This window comes from Manis pentadactyla, chromosome 9 (assembly GCF_030020395.1).
Source record: "Manis pentadactyla isolate mManPen7 chromosome 9, mManPen7.hap1, whole genome shotgun sequence".
Taxonomy (NCBI): Eukaryota; Metazoa; Chordata; class Mammalia; order Pholidota; family Manidae; genus Manis; species Manis pentadactyla.
In genome coordinates, this window is record NC_080027.1 from 72,101,126 (window position 1) to 72,122,155 (window position 21,030).

At 34.7% G+C, this 21,030-nt stretch overlaps 1 protein-coding gene across 6 annotated transcripts in view; it reads left to right on the forward strand.

Annotated features, from left to right (window-relative positions):
• The window catches only part of ELP4 (elongator acetyltransferase complex subunit 4), a 248,100-nt gene that overhangs the window by 148,859 nt on the left and 78,211 nt on the right, over window positions 1–21,030 (forward strand). The window contains exon 10 of one of the 6 annotated variants that reach the window (XM_057507528.1): window positions 18,793–19,046. The exons of the other annotated variants lie outside the window; for them this stretch is intronic. Within the exon in view, the coding sequence (XP_057363511.1) occupies window positions 18,793–18,957 (165 nt within the window). The 3' untranslated portion in view covers window positions 18,958–19,046. Of the gene's footprint in view, window positions 1–18,792; window positions 19,047–21,030 lie in introns of those variants that run through there. 6 annotated transcript variants of the gene reach the window in all.

Sequence of the window (21,030 nt, forward strand, 5' to 3'; positions counted from 1 at the left end):
CTTAATCTATATGTAATGTGTTTATCACTTAGGAAACATTAAAAAAAAAAACATGGGTTAGGAATTTTGCATAATGCTATAATTATATCTTTCATCGGGATAATTATGTGAAAGTAAATAAAGGTAGGGCTAAGATAATACCTAATTTAGGATGCCTTTCATATGTATAATGCTTATAATTAAAGATTTCAAATAGAAAGTAAAGGGCCTTGGTTTCCTTACACATCAGCCTGATATTCAAAATAAAACCATAAAACTTAGGTGAATGGTTTCTTTGCTTACACATTTACACACTGAGAAGATTTTTGTTTAAAAAAATATATTTTTAGTGTCTTTACACTAACTTAAAACATGAGTTTTATAGCTCACCTAATGCTCAAAGTTGAGAGCAGAAATAATTTAGCCTAGTGCCATTAGAAAGTATTTAAGATATGTGTTGGGATGGATGTAATTATTCATTTCATATTACTTAAACCATTGGGGAAAAAAATCACACATTATCAGTCATTAAAAGTAAACATGATCATATATTATTTCACAGATTCAATACATTATAGATAATAGCTTACTAAATTGAAATATAAATAATATTTTAAGTCTTTATAACCAAGATCTTTTCCCACTTTTCTGTTTTTTTCCAGTTGGACTAAAAGGCACAAAACAAAAACAAAGCCTAGCACCTAATAACCCTCAGAGACATTTATGTGTATTTAGATGCAGGTAACTAAAACATAGATACCCCAGAACACACACACTCACAACATCCTTTCTAATGGCACATTGAGCCCCCCTGTGAGCAATGGCTGCAGCATCTCCAGATAGAAGCAACAGCAAGAGTTACTTGTGAAGTGACTGTATAAGCACTTCTCTTCCCTGACTGCTACAAGAATTCTGTGAACCTCTAAGTAGCCATATGACATCAGGTTTAAGTTCCAGGGCTGCTGGACAGCTAAGACAGGTCATTAAGGCCTAGGGCTGCTACTACATTCCTATTCTCTCCTTAAAACAAGAACTTTGTTTTAAGCAGGACTGGCTGTTAGCTATGTGGTTTTTATTTTTGTTTTCCCTGCGGGGAGCGTAGAAGGTAAAGGGAGTGGGGTGGCAGAGATGAGGCTGATGACTGTAAACAGTGCACTCTTCTAAGCTGGTTTTTGATAGGAAGAGGAAACCATCTAGATAACCTCTGTAGGCCACTTCTTGCCTTTACCAGCCTACTCAACTGACCCAGTTTTAAGTAATTGATGGCAATGGAACCAGCCTGAGTTTCTGTACTCTATACTAATTGTTATTACATGATTCAATAAAAGGGCTTCCCCTTTGCAGAAATTTCTAAGGGACTGTACAAGTTGTTTTGTTACATTGAAGTTAGATCAGTTATTACTTTTTTAAAAATATAAGCAATCGTTTGGGTCTTTGAGGTCTTTTGTTGAAAGGAGATTTTGTTATAATGACATTTGTTATAAATGGTGTTTTTCTGTTAGAGTGAAAAATCTACATACAACTGCTCAGATATGATTTTTATTGAACATATGTGAATTATAAGTACTAATTCAATCAAACAGCCATTACACGCACAGGTATTTACTATACCATTCTAATAACATGCTCTCAAATGGCTGCCATATGAACGAAGGATATTCTGCTGTCAGAGTAAAACCCAGAGATTAATAAAACCATCACAATATGACAGTAGTCTTTGATAAGATCTCAGTTGCTATGTTTTTGATGCATAAACTTAATCCATTATCAATCATCATAACAAACTACTACTTTAATTATCAAAAGTTTATAAATATGGATATGAATTATTTTAAAGAAATACCTGCAAATCTATGTTTAAACATGCCAACTGTGTTTGGAATTTCTGTTAAACAGTATGATGTCGTAGTATTTACTTCTTGATTCTTTTGATTATGTATCTAATGAAATTATAATTAGCTCATCGTTAATCTAACAGAACTGGAGAAGGATTTCTTAGAGACACTATTAAACTACAGCTTATTATTTAAGCTTGCCTTTGACAGAACAAATGTAGTGTACCACCATATAAACAAACCAAAGAGTAACCTTTAGGGGTATCCAGCATGTAAAATACCATTAGCAAGTCAGCAGTCTGTTTACTGCATTGGAGAAAGTAAAATTGCTAGTATTGCTTTTTAATACAAGTGAACAGTACAAGATCTGTATAGAAGCTCTTGAAATTTTTATTTAATAGAATATAATTTAATAAACCTTTTACACTTTATTTAATAAAGGATTCATGCCAGAGCATTGAAGATACATTCTTCACTTACTAAATATGGAAACAATTGTCTTTGAGTTGGTGTGTTAAATTGTTTGTATGCTCTTGGCATTTTAATAGGAAAACCTTTAAGTGGATGCTACCAGTCATCACTGTACCTTCAGTTGACACATTTTCTTTAATAAAACACTGAAGATAAGGAAACATGTATTTCTATCTGATTTGAATAGTAGTCTGTATTATGAGTATATTTAGGAAGCTATGCCAGTACTTGATATGGAAAGTCTCATTTGTAAGACTGTTAATATGAGTTACCTTTTAGCTTGACCTACCAACCATTTTTCTTCATTTTGCTAGTTATGAATGTCAAGGTCAGAAGTAAATGGAGCTAAAACATTCTTCCCTACAGCATTGTGGTCTTCATGTGAGGCCTGTTAGAAAAATGCCAGGGCATAGTTTTTCTCTCAAACCCAAAGACACTCGTAAAATTAAACATGATTTATTCAGGAACAGGAATTCTGAAACAATTTAATTTTACATTTATGAACTGAATTAATATTCCATCCACATTACTAAAAGAAAACTGAATGTTACCTCTTTATACAATACCAATAGCAATGTCTTCATAAATTCAGGTTTCTGGTACCTAGTTTAAAAAAAAAAAACTTGGGTATAAAGCGTGGTAGGTGTATTTGTACATGATGTGGCAGTAATGAAGTTTTGGAAACTATTGAAGCTAAATGCTTGATAATTGCTGCAGCCCTCTTTTCCTATTTTAGTGCTAATCCAACAGAAAGGTAGATGCTTATCCATGTGGTTTCCTTAGCATATAAATTCTCTACATAAAAATCACTGTCAAATAGAAGTGAAGAAGGGCTGGGATGGGAAGGATTGTGACAGACTGAATGGAGAGAGTTCTTGTCCCCAGCGGTCATGAGAAGGCTGTACGATATAACAATTAATACATTTAAACTTTCTAAAAGTTTATATTTACAAGTACATACAATGTTAAAGTTATGATGTAGGCACTGTGGGAAATGCAAACCATATACACGGTTTCTGTTCTCACTTCACCTCTTTGCTGTGTTCTATTTTCTTTTGTTTTGTTTTATTTTTGTACTGAATTGTAATTGAAATCCAATGTCATACTTGTTTCAGACCTCTTAGGGACTTTTACTGGAAGTTACAGAAGTCCCTCCTCTCTGAAAACCCTATATTCATAAATCTTTTTCAGGTATTTAGAGTAAGACTTTTTAAATAAAACAATCACTGTTTACCTAGCATCCAACATGACAGGAAATCCTGTTGATTCTGCTTTTAAAATATGTTTGTAGTTTTTCACCACCTTCAGTGATACCGTTCAGTCCAAGCTATCATCATGTTTTGCTGGGATTATTGTAGTAGCCTTCTGACTAAACCCCTGCTTCTCACCCTGACCTCCTTTGGTCTGTTTTCATGCAGCAGCCAGAAGGATGCTTCTTTTAAAACATAAGACAGATCATGTCATTTCCATGCTCAAAACACTGCATCAGTGTAACATGTCTCTCAGAAGTCCTTTGGTGGCCTCCAGGACTCTGTGCCACTTGGCTGGCTTAAATCTCTGATTTCATGTTTTCTTCCTCTTCCATTTGCTCTGAGTCAGCCACACCAACCTCCTTGCTATTCCTTGAACACTCCAAGCCTTAGGGCCTTTGCTGCCTGTTCCCTTTGCCTAAAATGTTCCTCTCAGTTCTTTTCATAGGTAACTTCCTCAGCTCCTTCAAATATTGTTGAAATATCACCATTTTAATGAAGCTTTTCCTGAATATCCATTTCAAAGTAGCAATTTGCCCTCATTCTGCCATTTGCAATCACTCTTAACCTACTCACTGCCTTCTAATATGCTATATAATTTTCTTATTCATTATGTTCGTTTCCTATCTTCTCATACTAGGATGTGAGCTTCACAAGAACAAGGATTTTCCTCTTCCTTGTTCTTTGTTCTGTTGAGAACAGTATGACACTTAAAGTACTCAAAATATATTTTTAAATTAAGTTTGTATGTCTCAGTTTACCTTGTATTATTTGTTTCCTTCCCCTCCTTATTTAAGTTGTATAAAAGAATGAATGAATTTGGAAACTTACATTATTATTAATATAAGGATTAGCATAGTATTAATAATGATGAGATCATTTATTGCTATCATTTATTGACTGTTTAGTAGTGTCAGACACTGGACTCAGCACATTACCTGTATTATGACATTTAATCCCCACAACTAGTTGTCAAAGTCAGACGAGGAGGCTTAGAGAGATTAAGTCACTTGCCTGGGGTGACTTAACAAGTGAGTAGCTAAGTTCCAATTCAACCTATAAAAGATTCCCAAGGCCAAGACCTCTTTGTAGCTTTTGGGTTGTGGCCACCTTTAGCAAGTTTTATTCATTTATCAGTATTATGGTATTTACTAAAGAACAATGACTGAAAAAAATCGCACAATGTCAACTGTGAAATTAACTACATTCTATTTGCTTAATATCATCTCTTCTTTTGAAGTAACTACATATTTAGAGATAAAAACTGGCTTTAAGACCTTACAATTTCAAGTGGTAGAAGTTTAATGCCACTTTTAGAATGAAGGGAGAGGGTATTCCTGATACTGAGTATATTCTCAAAGACTTGGGGGGAAAGTGGGGGACTAAAAAAAATCAGGTAAGTGGGACATTGAGTAACATGGATTTGCCCAAGAACAAAGGAAACAGAAGAACAGGTAAAAAAAAGTGAGGTAAAACTGAGTGTCACGGTAAGGATCGTATTGTTTGTATGGTTGTTTGTCTAAGTACTCTTTAAAATAAGTTTTTAAAACCATGTACCTCCTCACACATTTTTAAGTTGACAAAATTTTTCATTGTAAGTGTAATGTAAGTGTATTTAAAACCTTACTTTCAATGTAAGTATAATTAAAATCTTATTTAATGAAGTAAAGATTTACCTTATTTAATATCTAGAAAAGGTTCATAGTATAGCTTTTTTTAATGAAATAAATTTGTGTGTGACAATATCCTCAGGCATAAATCTTTTTTAATTTTTTTATTATTGAAGTATAGTTGATATCACAGTATAGCTTAATTGGCAATCATTGTCAAATCAGTGACAAGAAAGTCTGACTTCATTTTTAATTTCCAATAGACATGTTTCTAGCAGAGTCTTCTCACTTTTCACTGCCATGAATTTGTCCCTTGGTTATTACAAAACAATATTGCAAAACCCCATTAGTTTGCCTCTGTTCTGTGATCAGGGGACTCCTCTTTAGGAGAAAGGCACCACTGAGATCCAGTTGAGTGAAAGCTATGCCTTCCTTTTGTCAAGTTCAAGGTCTAGAATAAGATTTCAGCCTTTTCTCTTTCTGGAACATATATCCAAACTAAACAGAGAAAGCATTTTTAATTCATCTAGCAGCCACATATAATTATTGCCAATTCTATACTGTGAGTAGGTGTCTGGGAAGATAAAAGAAACGGGTTGAAAAGCAAAAACTGAAGGAACAAAACAGTAGCCGACTCAGAGAACCCAAGAATGTTACCAAGGGGAAAGGGACTGGGGAAGGTGGGCGGGAAGGGAGGGATAAGGGGACTAAGGAGTATTACAATTAATGCACATAATATAGGGGGGCACAGGGAAGGAAGTATAGCATAGAGAAGACAAGTAGTGACTCTATAGCATCTTACTACACTGATGGACAGTGACTGTAATGGGGTACGTGGTGGGGACTTGATAATAGGGGGAATTGTAGCAACCATAATGTTGCTCATATGAAACCTGAGCATAAGATTGTACATCAATAATGCCTTAATAAAAAAAAAGAAGAAGAAACAGATTGATTTGTTAGATGTACAGACTTTACATGTTTCATATAATATAGAATTGTTTGTAAACATGGAGACCATAGTATAGTATACTTAGTCTAAATCAATTCAGAAAAATATTTAGAAGCCTGCTGTGTATAAAGCAAATAAAACACTATTCTTATTCCTGCACCAGAAAAGTGAATACAATAGTAGACAAGATTAGAGTAATATATAAAAATCAATTCAAGGCAAAATATTTTAGTGTAATAAGCAACACAAAATGCTATGGGACTCATAAAAGAAAGAGAAGCTACATCTGTTTGAAAGCAAATTAGGAGACTGAAAGGGAAAGTAACATTTATAATCAATCTAGAAGAACCTAAAGAGAAGACATGTCAGGAAGCGGTTAAGATGCATGTAAAAGTAAACTTAATTGATAGGAACTTCAATAAAATAAGGCTTTATATTTCAAACAAAACAAGAAATCTGGAGGTAAGCAGTTGCTGGCATCAAATCAGTGGTTTATATTATCACGGTTACATTTTTGTAATTTTCTGAGACTTTCCTTAATACTTGTTGCCTCATGATCACAGATGGTGGCTACAGCTTCAACTACTAGTCTACAGTCCAGTGGGAAGAAGGGATTGAGGGAGTGAGAAAAGGAAAACTTTCCAAATATTCTTCTGCAGACTTCTGTTTATAATTCGTTGGCCAGAACTGTGCAAATTGCTACCCTGACTGAAGGGAGTCTGGGAAGATATTTTTAGCTATTAATTATTGCCCATCTCCAAACAAAATCAGGAGATATTGAGGTAGAAGGAGTAGCAGGAACAAATCATGTGTTAACTTAAGGTAAAGAGATAGAGTGGAAGTTAAAGATAAAACTATAGACTTGGGCTGCATCCTGCAGCACCTTTGATGCCAGGTTTAGACACTTAAAATTAACAGTCAGTGGGACACTATTAAATGTTTCTGAGCAGAGGAGTGATGACATGGATGCTGACCCATCATCTTATTTTAATTTGCTAGATAAAATTATTTTAAATATATTCCATAATGTTCACTGCAATACCAGAATGTTCTCTAAGGTCCACTTGCTCTAGATGTCTATATTTTTTAAATCTTGAATTTGTGATTTTCTGGAAGATTTGAGAATGATTGAACTCACTATCTATAATGAAAACAGGTAAACAATTTATTATACAGTCACATTACTAAAATGTTTCCCTTTCCTCCTTATTTAGGAACTAATACTACCCATCTCAAGTGACCATATAATTTATAATTTGTTATCTTTATGGAATGAAAGAAGTATCAGCAGTTAAGCCAAGACAATGGGAGTAAACCAGGGCTTGTCAGTGTGGCTAAGGGAATAGTTCTGGGGTAGTCTGAAGTCTCCTCTGGACTCTCACATTGTTCTTGCCCCAAGTAGTTGGCTTCGCAAGAAGATGTCTGTCTCCCTTGAGGGCAGAATAAGCTATTCCAGCTTTGCCATCAACCCCAGGACTAACTGTGTGCGCTGTAGCTTTGCCTCTCCACCTGCAGTGCTCGCTCCCATTGGTCTCCTTGGTGGATCAGTGTTCTTCAGCTCAAAGCTGTATTTTGTCTTCATGTTGTAATCCTGAGGATAAAGAGGTGAGGGAAACTTTTTAATTCAACTTTTGTGGGAAAAGTCATTTCCAGATTAAACTGGGGGCTGAAAACGAAACTCTCATTTACATAGCACTACAATCTCTACCGAGAGACAGCAATAAACACCTCCCAGGAAACATTAGCCCAGAACATTCTTCTTGAATTACGTGTGCCCAGGGTTATACTATTTTACTGTTTTATATTTACAGACAAACCTTTAGAGAGGTTATTACATAAAGTGTCTTATTCCTATATAGAATTTTGTCCTTGTCCTTGTTAACATCATATATCTTTTATCCCCACATGCCTTTTAAATTATCTCTTCTCTTCCATTTCCACTAAACCGGTTCTCTTATAGCCTCTATGAATATTCCTCTTTCACTTACTCTGAGTATTCTTCCTCCTTTTATCCCTCATAGATGATGATGATGGTTTAGAAAATATTAACCCAATAATAGCCAAGACTTAACATATACAATGTGTTAGGCACTGCACAAATTACATATACTAACTCACTGCATTCTTAACAACAACCTTATATGGTTGTCATAGCATCCCTGTTTTTCATATGTGAAGTGCAGAGAGGTTAAATAACTTAGTTAAAGTCCCACAACTAACAATGGAGGCAGATTTCTAACCTGGGTAAATAAATCACTCTTAAATACATATGTTTTTAACCTCTAATCTATTGTCCTTGGTCTGGAGCTTCTACTTTCATTGATTAATTCTAGGACCAACCTAGCAGAGATTTTTAAAAACCTTAGTTTTTTTTCACCAGTCTAGCATAAAGCTTTGGGTATCATAGTGTCACCAGCTAAAATCTTGCAAGTCTGATGTCTCTGTGACCCATTAATATAGTCTTTCCCGGGTGTTATCCAGCTCTACAAAAGTTTCAGCAGAGCTACTGACAAATCTAAGATTGTAAATGAAGAGCTTGTACTATACTTGATATTTGCCAGAACATGAGAGATAAAAGAGAAGGAAGAATCATAGATTACTCTTAAGACTGTAGGATTAGTGATCTATTGATAAGAATCACAAGTGCTTGTTTACATCTCTGTCTTCCCCACCAGCTTCTAGAGTTAGAAAGATACAGAAGCACAAAGTCTAGTACCTGTGTCTTGATCACACAAATTCCACCTCCAGGACACACTCCTTCCTGCCTATGCTGAGATGCTACATACATATTCAAAACTGATTCAGTTCCCAGTTACTCCCCAAGCCTGGCCTGAGTCAAGCTGGCAATCCTATATTTATCTTCTTCTCTTCTCTCTCTCTCCCACCTCCTCTTCCTCTCATCCCCACTTGCTCTGTTTTCTGTTTGTTACTTGTACTTAGAAAATTAGCACCTTGGTGTTCATTGTTCAATTCTCTCATTTTTGTATATTTTGTACAATAGCTCAGTTTGATTAAATAATTTTAAGAGTTGCTTACCATGTGCCAGGGTACAAATAGGTATTAACACAACCACTGCCCATGAAGTGCTTATAGTCTAGTACAGAAAACTAACATATAAATAAATAACTATACAAGATTGTCTGCAACAAAAATAGAGTTAAGTATGAAATGCTATGCACATGCAAATAATGGGGTAATTATCTGAACCCCTTTCAGAGGAAAGTTACAGAAAGAACATATTACAGTTGCATCATAAAAGTCACTTGGATTATAAAATATGTACCCCATCACTTTCTATATACATTGTACTTATTTTGACATGTACCTTGTCTGTTGGACTATAAGTTCCTTGAGGTCAGGAATTATATGTTCTATGCCTTTGTTTCATCCATAGTGCCAAAATATTTCACTGAAGGAGTATATTTGGTACTAACCAAATACTTTATTCATATTCATATAACTAAATATTTGTTTATATTTTTTATTGAAATATAGTTGATACACAATATTATATTGATTTCAAATATACAACATAGTGGTTCAACAGTTAAATACATTATTAAATCCTCACCCAACTAGCACAGTTACTATCTGTCAACACAGAAAGATGTTAGAAAACCACTGGCTATATTCTCCATGCTGCATTTCCATCCCCATGACTGACTTATATTATGATTGAAATGTTGGGTCCCCTTTATTCCCCTCACCCTCCACATCCACCCACCTGGTCGCTAGGTTATCCCTCCCCATGATAACCACCATTCACATCTCAGTGTCTCTGAGTCTACTTTGCTCATTTTGTTTCATTTTGTTTTTAGATTCCACAAATAAATGAAATCATATGGTATTTGTCTTTCTCCACCTGGCTTGTGTCACTTAACATTATAGCTCTAGGTCCATCCATGTTGTCGCAAATGGCAGGATGTCTTTCTTTTTGTGGCTGAATAATATTCCATTGTGTCATTAAAGTCCCACATCTTCTTTATCCATTCATCTATTGATGGACACTTAGGTTGCTTTCATTTCTTGGCTAATGTGACAATAAAGTTATTTATATTTCTTTATCTTCCCTTTCCTCCCACCAAAGCCCAAACTAGTCAGCATATGTCTTTGTATCTTTATATCCCATTTCATTTAACATAATGTTAGCCATGTAACATATTTTTAGAACAGCTTATTTTACACTCAAATGTGTACATTTCTTTCTATGCCATATTTTGAGATTTTTGCTCTGTAACCCTTTATCAACTTCTATGGTATCTTGTGTAAATATAATAAAAATGCAAGGCTTTGAGGTTTATTTGCTTGATACACCTTAACAAAAACTTTGAAGTTTATTATTTTTCTCTAGCAGGTCAAAATATCTGAGATTTCAAGTTGATAGAAATATAATTTAAATGCCATGTTAAAATACATGTTAAAGTTACAAATTGGCAAGTTGAGCATTAGAATTTTATTCCAAATCCTTTAATTATTACATATTTTCAATTTCATTAGTTGAGAAATGAGTTTCAGTGCAATAGTGTAGCTATTCGAGAACAGTGGAATGAATTGCAGATCCTAACAGAAGAAATTTAACACATTTTGACCCAAGCTTTAATGAATTAGCAGAGACACATGAAATGCAGGGACTTAATGCATTTCATTGATAAAGTTTATTTTTAAAATACGCTGTTTCTTTATATGTTTTTAAATGATGATAGCACACTAATACATTTATAGTGGGAGAATAACATATTGAAATTGTTTTTTCAAGGGGTTACTATACAACTGCTCCAGAGTCTGTTATAAAATAGTTTCTTTTCTAATCCTTCCTCTAGGTTCTATCACTTACCAAAGATGAAAACCAAACTCACTAGTGAAATATATATATAGATTATGAATGTCAGTTGTCCATCTTACCATGTTCGCCCTAATTCAACTGAGATTTTCACCCTCTTTCTCTTATCCATACCAGTAAGTCTGGTCTATTATTATTTATCCTAATGCTAATTTTTAGTCTAGGTAGTGCCTGTACCATATTTCTCATCTTTCATGTTTTTGTGTTTTTTTGGTATCAACTGGCTTCTAATCTCATCTTCAATGAAAATATACTCACTATAATTAGATGTGGTAGCATCTGACTATTTCATTAAGACTTCAGTTTAAACATGGATAAGAAAAGGAAGAGAGAGCCAGAGCATAATGTCATTTGTGGAGAGAATGATTTTGGACTGTCTCCCATGGGTATTGGGGAGCCACTTAAATATTTTATGCAGGGATGACCAATCAGACTTATGTTTTAGAAATCTCACTCTGGCAATAGTATAAAAAGGTAAATTGGAGAGAATGAAAAGACTGGAGGCGCAGAGACCAGTTAGGAAAACGTAAGAGGCCACGCCATTATCAAAATCATGAAGACCTGAACTAATGAAAGAACCTAGCATAATTGAGATAAAATCAACTGAATTTAGTCACTTGGTGAGGGAGAAGTCTAAGGTGGCTCCAAAATTTCTGATTTGAGCAACTTGGTGGGAAAGATGTCTTTCACTAAAGTAAGGACTATAGAAAAAGATATAGTTTGAGACATGTAGAATGGGACATGCAGGTGAAAGTAACCTGTGAACATTTGGATGTGTGAATTTGTTCAGTGGAGATATAAGGGCCAGAGATGTAGGTTTGGGAATCATTGTTACTTAGCTGTAGTTGAAGTCTTTAGAGTAAGTAAGATGAGGAAACATGTTTAGATTCAGAAGAGGAAAGGCAAAAGAATCCTGTGGAATGGTCTCATGGAAATTGAGGGAGGAGATCATTTAAGGAGAGAATAAAGAGCAATGCTAAATGCATTGAACAATGAATAGAAAGTCAAAACTTGAGCCATGGATAGTAAAGTCTATTATATTTAGCAATATGAGAATCATGAGTGACTATTGATGAAGGAGTTTCAGGGATATGGGGTACAGAACTTTGGTTCCATGCAAGTGGTTAAAGACTGATTGGATTTTGCAATTTTTTCAATTATTTAAAAAGTGAACAGGAGGTGAAGAAATAGAGACAGCAGGCATCTACTGTGTTCCAGGCCCTTGAATATGAAAGAAAGGCGAAAGAATAATGGCCAGAGGGAGGTGCAGGATAGAGTTTTTCAATTTTTTCATTTTTCCCATTTATTCCTTGATTTAAAATGTTGCTTTTGGTTGCATTTTCATGAGTTAATGTTAAACTTTGTATTTTTCTGTAGTTAATCATTCTATAATACTTTGGTAAGTGGCGTAAGTTTGAAAGAATTAGGGTTGCCCCTAACTAGATTAAGTATAAATACTAAATTGTGTTATTTCCATGAATGCACAGGATTAAAAAATATTTATGACAGAAATATGTAAAATCATGATTGAATAAAAGGAAGAAGTTGACAGCGTGTTGGATAAATGTGAGATATCTTACAAATGATTTTTAAATGAGGCCATCTGTTAAAGCTTGCTGATGCTCTCAGTCTGGAGCAAGAGGTTATTTATGTTTTCACGCAAATCAGGCTTTAACCAAAATACTTTGGAAAAAACAGATGCCTTATAGAAATTCATTATTCCTAAAATAATTACAACACTCTAAATGTTAACATCCCTTCCTACAAAGAATAGTATTATGCTAATACTGTTTATATATATGAATGTGAGATTATTGTTTCATTGCTGTAATGCAATGCAATGGTTTCTCCCTACCCCCACCTCCAACCTCACCCCCAGGAGATACATGCCTGCTTACCAGGACCAATTTTCTACTTATTTAGCCAAAAATAATTGACCTTCAAAAGTCATAACCCAAGTAGTTGGATTTGAACTAAAATCTAAAGACAAACCTAGTGTTTCAGGCATTCTTTCGTTCCACTCTGAGATCTTTCTCTTTTTTCCTCCTGTGAGTTTTACCATACATACTGAAGTAAAGGAAATTTCATAATAGAATATAGTCATTCTGTTAGGTTTTCTTAATGTTGAAGATGAAGAATCAGTAATACTTTGCTAGAAAATGAACTGCTGGTGTTTCTACATCTTACTAATGTGCATAGTCACTCAGAGTGAATAGTATGTGTCTAGAGACAGAAATCATTAGAGTCCCTAACTTCTACATCCATGTTAGATTGAGTCTACACAAAAAGAGATCAAATTTATGAGGGTTGGAGAAAAAAACTGAGGAGACTTTTTACTTGCAGGTTTTATCATTACTGAGAGAGCAGTGAATTAGATACAGACCAATATTTTTTTGTTTCTCTTATCTATGGCATTTTGTTAACTTTGTCACTGAGCAAAATGCTGAACCATATTTCTACGGCGTGTAAGCACCTTGCTTGAGGTTCACCATAGTACTTTGAGAAGTTTTTAGGCATAGACTCTTTAGTTAGTGCACTAATGAAAGTGTTAATAATTGATGTCTTCTTATTCTCTGAAAATCAATAAGCTCTTAGTATTTGATGGTAGTGGTTTACCATCTAAGATAATCCATCTTCTCTTTGGTTGAAGCATTTATCAGAATGGAAGATAGAATAAGGACTAAGGACTGGAGAATTACATATGTGAAAGCCTCTGCCTAGCTTCTTGCTCGTGATAGGAAGTCTATACCCACTAATTTCTCATCTGATGTTCTATGTGCTTTATAGAGTAGCATGCCATAGTGGGTTAAAGTGAGGCTCTACAGTCTGATGACCTTAAGATTTGGCTCCACCACTTACAGGTGTGTGAGCTCTTTACATAGCCCTCTGCCTCAGTTTCCTCATCTATTAAATAGAGATAATAGCAGCACCTTCTGCATAGTGTGGTTATGAGGATTATATAAGTTAACATATTTAAAAGGCTGTCACAAGGTTTGATGTGTGCTTGCCATGGTGGTAGGTTTTCTTGCAGATAAAAAAGCATTGCTCTGGAAACAAGAAGTGCTCATCAGAAGCCAGTAATTCTACTCTCTACAGGTCTTTCTATACCAGGGGAATAAATATTGGTGGTCCCTGTGAAATGGCAACCAAGTATTTCTCCTCTCATAAGGGAAGGAAAAGAAAATACCACATGCTTTCCAGAAGCATTATCTCATTTAATACTCAGAACAATACTTGCAAAATAGATTAGCTGGTTTTTGCATGTGAGCGATCTGAAGCCTTGCACAAGATCAAATGGCTACTGGATAACAAAGTCAAGATATAGAGGAGTAGTTGAGTCAAAAGCCCATCTGTTTCCACCTCATTCTACCAGCTAAATGCCAACATTGGGGTATAGCTGTTTTCCTCCCTTTCTAGATGTGGCAAATTAAGAGACCTCTGCAACAGTCCAGTCCATTATCTTTGTATTCTTTCAAGTGAGAGATAGCACACATTAGACACTCAAGTAATGTTTAGTCATTGACCAAATACTACTACTTTTTCCTAAAGAGAAAATACATATTTTGCATCTTTAATATTGCAGTGGCTTATTTGTACTAAAATATGAGCTGCTATGACTTTGTAGAAAAGTAAAAATAGAAATTCATATGTAAGATAGAGTTATCTCAATGTAACCTATATCCTCTTCTACTGACTAAGTTACAAAGTCTGAATTAATAAAAAGCATAATTCTATTAGCTTCCTATCCTCATTATGTTTAATCTTTTATATATCTTTACAGAAGATGTTGGCCCTGGAATTCTTGCTTTTGGCCAAAACAGTAAAATTCTTACCTAGTAATAACTTTGAAAATAGGAAAGCCATTGAGCAATAATTATTTTCTACCTAAGATAATAAGTGTTTGCATGTGTAAGGCGCTTGTATCATAAGGGATTTTAGAGAAAGAATCAAATTTCGAAGGACAGTTACCTTTAGTTCATCTTCTTCAAACTGATGCACAGTACTATGAAAATGCTATTGTTATTTTGTTCAACTAAATCATGTTCTTGCATTGAAACCCTTCTACACTTATCCTGTTAGTGTTAGTCATTCTGGAAACTATCCAGCATTCCAACCATCCTCCTAGCCATACTTATGTCTCTGGACAACTGTGTATTTAGGGATATACTCATTACCTGTGTTTATGTATTTATTTTGCTTTCCTCACAGCAGAGAAGATTCTTCCACTAACTGTGTAATAGTTATGTAACCTTGGGAGACTTACCTGACTTCACTGTGTCACCTTTTAATCTTTATTATGTGTCGGTGACTGTACTACTTACTTTATACACCTAATTTCATTTATCTTCATGTAAAGTTAAGGGAGGAGCCAAAGAACTTAAGTAACTTTACCAATGCTACATTGCTAGTAATTAGCAGAGCCAGAATTCAAATACACTTCTATTTCAAAACCTTTGCTGTGCATTACTGAAGCATACTGCCTCCTCCCCGGACACTGCTTCTAGAGTATTAATTTGGGGAGAGGAGTTTTTCATTCTACTTAGCCTCTATACACACCTCAACTCTCCCCCCACCTAACTGCTTTTATTGGTGAGAATGCATTATAGCCCACTAAATAGTTGGTCCATCTTTTTCCACCCCAGCACACCTGAGGCGTATGATGCACTTGCACTAATGACTTAACATTGTTTCTCAAAGGTGAGTTTCAGGATCTGAGTGATTAAGAACAAGTATAGTTTGAATCATCTTTATTTGGTGAAATCTAAATATTGACAAATACTCTTTAAGTATTCAAGTATTGACAAAGTATTCTAAATAATTTGTGTTAACTCACAATTTATGTAATCCTCACAACTTTGAACTTGGGCTATTATCATTTTACTGATAAGGTACTGAGATGCAGAGAGGTTAAGTATCTTGTCTGGCATATTGCTCAGTTGCAGATAAACCGCATACTCAATGCTATCCTGGTAAACTCCAATTTGTAAGGGCACCAGATTAAAATTTTCAGACCATAAATTACTACTTCTGCTTCCATTCTCACTTCAAGTGTCAGTTTCTTCACAAGCTATTGAACAAATATCCTACCGACTACTAGTTCTTTGCACAAATAAATACTTAAGAAATGTGATCTGGTTGGCTGTCCTAAAGAAAGGAACACTTGAAACAACCAGATCTGCAGGCAGGGATGTGTTGTATAGTAATTAAGAATGGAAACTCTGGAGTCCGCTAGACCTGTCCCACCCCTTGCTAGGTAAGTTAATGTAGGCAAGTTGTATCGCCTTTTTCCTTGTCTGCAAAATTGGCAAAATAGCATTAGCATCATGAAATAGCTGTGAGGATAAACTGAGTAAATGCTGTAAGAACGTGGTGCCCATATAAATATTAGTCACATAGTAAGTATTAGTCATTACTAGGAGTAGTTAAAGTCTTTACTGAGCAGGTCGTCTCATGTGATTTCTTTTTCAAGACCTTTTAAATGTAATTCTGTGGCTCTTTTCTTGAATTCTTGGTTTTCAGGCAGATACTTTGGAAATTATTTTAATTCTTTCAAATACTAGAAAACCAATTGGGTACCCTCCAAATTTCCTACATTAAGACTCAAGAAGTCTTAACATTGAAGAGCAGCTGCATTTCAAGTAGCATTTCAAGTAATGCAACAAAGCAAGTTAGTACAGATCATTTAAATGGCCCCCAGTCACAAGTATCTTCATTTTCACTGATCTCTTTTTCAGAGTACCTTTTCTATTATGTACCTTATGAATTTAAAACATGACTAAAGATGAATTTCAGAATATGCACATTATGTTTTCTGAGCCTGTTAATTCTTTAAGGAAATTAAGGGAAAAAAATAATGAAGACATGTTATACAGGTACTTAATTTTTTTTTAATCTGTGGTAGTACTCTGGTAATTAATGCTTATTTTATGCAAACTAGACGATATCTATTAACAGACACATTACTGTCAAGAAAATATTACTTGTCTTAATTATCAGTAATGAAGCAGGGATAAGCTGCTCACTTAGATATAATATATCTAATGACCTTTTCAGTTAGAGGTTGTGATGAAAGGTATCAGTTTCACAAATTATGCTTCATTCAGCTTCTGGCCTTTGTGTAGATTAATGTTTTGTGGATGAGTTTTAAAGTCAGGCATAAATTGTGTTTGGTGTTTAAAATTGATTTAGTGTCTTGCTTTTAGTACATCATTTTCTCGTTTATAAAGCCTCAATTTTATCTTCAAGCTTAAAAAAATAGTCCATAGTAAATTTAGGACTGCTTTACTAACTGCCAGTGTTTTTTTTAACCTTACCAAATAAAATGGTACATGTATTTCCACTTGTTTAACCAAAAGACAAGTTTCTTTGTTATTTCTGAATTCAGGACAGGAAGCAGAGTGTTTATAATGACAATTTTTAACTAGGAATATAAATATTTATTATACCATTTTTCCTAATTAGATTTACTGAGATGACACAAAGCTGGTTATTGTGATAGAATTTATGATATCCCTTAATCAGCCTCTTACTGAATAATAAATACTTACTCAGGGTATTGAAACATCATTCAAGAACTCATAGGTTTAGCCTTGCATTCAGACCAATAGGAAAACTGCCCCATATTTTAAGTAACTAAGTAAGGATTTAAATGTTGGAGACTGATGCAACAAGGAATGAAACAAAAAGTTGTTTTCAAATTTTTACGCCATGGAACCCTTTCTTTATATAAAATCTTCTCAGAAGGCCTGTAAAGAAATCCAATAAAATTGGAGCTGCTCTGCTTGAATGGAAAGGTATTCCTCTGGTAATTTAAAGGAATCCTGTGCTTTCAAGGAACAGAGTTTTGATACTATGATCCATCTAGTTGTATTATTAACAGAGTCCATAATATACTAGAACAGGGGAGAAGAGTACAGACCATCTTTTCAAACCCCTCATTTTAAGTGAGGCACCTAAAATCTAAAGTGTAACCAGCCTGTGTTCATGTAGTCAATAAATGCTACGACCCCAAAATCTAAAAGAATTATAGTTCTTGTGGTGGAATGTTCTTTTGGTCTGCTACTGTAATAATGAATTTTGGAAATTATTTAAAGAACAGTTTTGAAATTGACCTAATCTTTGCTTAAAAGAAAGAGTAAGCCATGGATCTCTATTTTCAATGATGCAGTAAAGTCCTACCCCAAAACAGTAACTCTTTACTTCTTGCCCCAGTGCTCATTTGGAATAGTGTAGAATGGTAAGTGCTAATTCTCTACTGTGGCCTTGCTGAAGAGCAGGAGCTGGGCCAGGGCAGCAAAACAGGGATTTTCTTGTGCTGTACTTAAATTCTTTCAGTTCCTCAAAGGTGTATTCAAACATGGTGTTCCCTCTGATTGGAACTGTCTCTCTAATAGCCCCTCCACTCCTTCCACTGTCATCTCACCCAGGCTAACTTCTGTTTATACTTCAGGCTATGGTTTAAATGTCACTGCCTCCTTTGAGTCTTCTCTGATCCATCCACACCAAATGTGGATTAGACACCTCTCATTTGTACTCCCATAGTATCCTGTAATTCTCTGTCATAGCAATAACCACACTGCACTGCAGTTACTTTTATCATCCCTTCTACATGCTCACATCCACAGAGAAACCACAAATGCCTACATCATCAACGAATCCCCATAGCCTAGCAGAGTTTCTGACACGTGGCTACTGCCCTATATTATTAGAGTGGAAAGGAAGGGCAGAACATAGACCCCACCCACATGTTGAATGGAGCAAGTCTTAATTAGTTTTTTGTTAAGGAAGAACTGCTGACCTCCTACATGACTTTGGAAAACTTATATATCCTACAAGTCTTTTTTTTCCTTCCCAGAAGGAAGATAATACCTCCTGTGCCTTTTGTCTTCCACCTGCTGAAGTGAAAGTTTTCTCTGTGTCAGAGCTTTCTTCTCAGTTTCTGAAGTACAGTGAAGGAAGATGTCATGTTTTCCCCCAGATACCAGATTACAGAGGCTTCTCTTGGAAAACAAGCTCTTAAAAAATTGTCTTACTTTTTTCCCAAAAAATTGAATAATGGGCCACTTGCTTCATTTACAAATAAACCCATGGGCTTTTAATGGTGATGACAGTCTTTTAATGAAGTATTTGTTGTTCTTGGGAATTTCAGGATTGTATTTCTTTGTTTTACTTTTGAGAAAGGTGCTTATACAACTCAATTTAACACACACACTGTGTAGCCATGATGAAATTTTTGTTGATAATTTAAAATGTCTACACTTGTTTCTGTAAAAATTGAGGGATTTAAGTATAACTAATCAGTGTCCCATCAAAAGCAGTACCATTCTTCCAATTATTAATTATAGTATTTTTCTATTGGCAAGAGCATTTAATGAGGTAAATGGGGTAGAGGAGACAGGAGATGAGGTAAGAGAATTGTCCCACTCATTTTTTCAGAAAGTTGTGAAAGAAAAAGTTAAGCTCAAGAAAAAGACCCTTTGAACTTCAATAGTAATCCTACAACATATCAGGGGGAAAAATTTTCTGAGGACTTTATGGGGAGAACCATGCATGAACATAGCCAGCACAGCAGTTTATATTTAACAGAACTAAATGGTCACATTTTCAAGCAAAGCACGCCCTGGCATTTGAACAGCTGTTATATCTAAATCAGATTTGAATACTGTTGTTTAACCTTCCCAGCTGTAGCGGGGGTGGTTTGTTAGCCTAAGTCAGTATGAAATATGCATAGTATACTTAAATTTGAAACTTTAAACACATATTTGTATTAAACTGATAAATTTTAGTCATATAAGGCTATTTTAGATAAAGCCTTTTATTTTCTGTGAGTTATTTATTGTTCTCAACTATATTATATGTTTGAGCAGATTTTTAATAATTAAAATATTCTTCCAAACCTTCAAATTTAATTCATACCTTTACTTTTACATTAGGAATGGGCTAAAAAATATACATTTTCTAAATATATATTTATAATTGCATTGGTGTATTCATAGGAAATTTTAAATTATATGTTTTCCTATATTTCTTTCTGCTTTGTTCTCTGACCCAACCAGAATCTTCTTTACTAACACACTGATGGAAATGAGATGAGGAAAGGTGGTTGCTGTAGAAAGGCAAAATACAAAACCAGTACTTCTCAATCTTGCAAGACTAAGCAAAAAGAAGTTAAGAACAAAATATATATAACCATGAAGCATGTGAATATAATGAATAAAATATTTTTTGTCAAGGCCTGCTACACTAGAAAATATTGCTTAACATTTGAAAGAGATCATTTTAGAACAAACACAAATCTCATGAGTATACACCACACATGCATGATTACACACATACAAATAAATGTATAAATAGTTATAAATGTATCTGTATGTGTGGTTATGTCCTATATTCCTCAGCTTTGTCTTCTGGAGAGCTTAGAATAACAATGTAAGGAATACTCCAAATATCTAGATATTGGTTTCTAAGTATCATCCCACATTAATTGAAAAAAAAAGAAGGGGAAGTGAACTGATTCTAGGACTGGGCCACAGAGGGCTTAACATGAAACTAGAGTTTGTGCCAAAAAATAGGGAGATACTCAAAGAATGGTGGAAACATGAGAACAAAAACAGGAGCCACTTTGAAGAGGACCCTACTAGCCAAGTCTGGGAAGTTTGAGCCTCAAAATAAATAATGGGAAATAACCCATTGAATAAAATGGATATCTATAAATCTATACTGATATGGATAAGATAGACACATGAAAAAAAAATACGTCTTCTTTACAGTAGAATATCAACTAATGAAATCAGAGGAATGGTGAAATAGAAAATTACCATTTGACAATCATAGTTGTGTTCATTTCAGATGGGAGTTGTCAGTGGAGGCTAAGGCTGGCTGGTGGGTTTGAAGAGGTTTGATGAGGAACAGGCTGACAGAATCTCAGAATATTTCCCATAAAACTACTAATCAGTAATGAAGGGAAGAAAGGAAAATGGAATTGTTGCAGCTGCTGTGGAAAGAAGTATGGAGGGTCCTCAAAAAACTGAAAATAGAAACACCATTCAACCCACTAATTCCACTTCTAGGAATTTACCCGAAGAAAATAAAA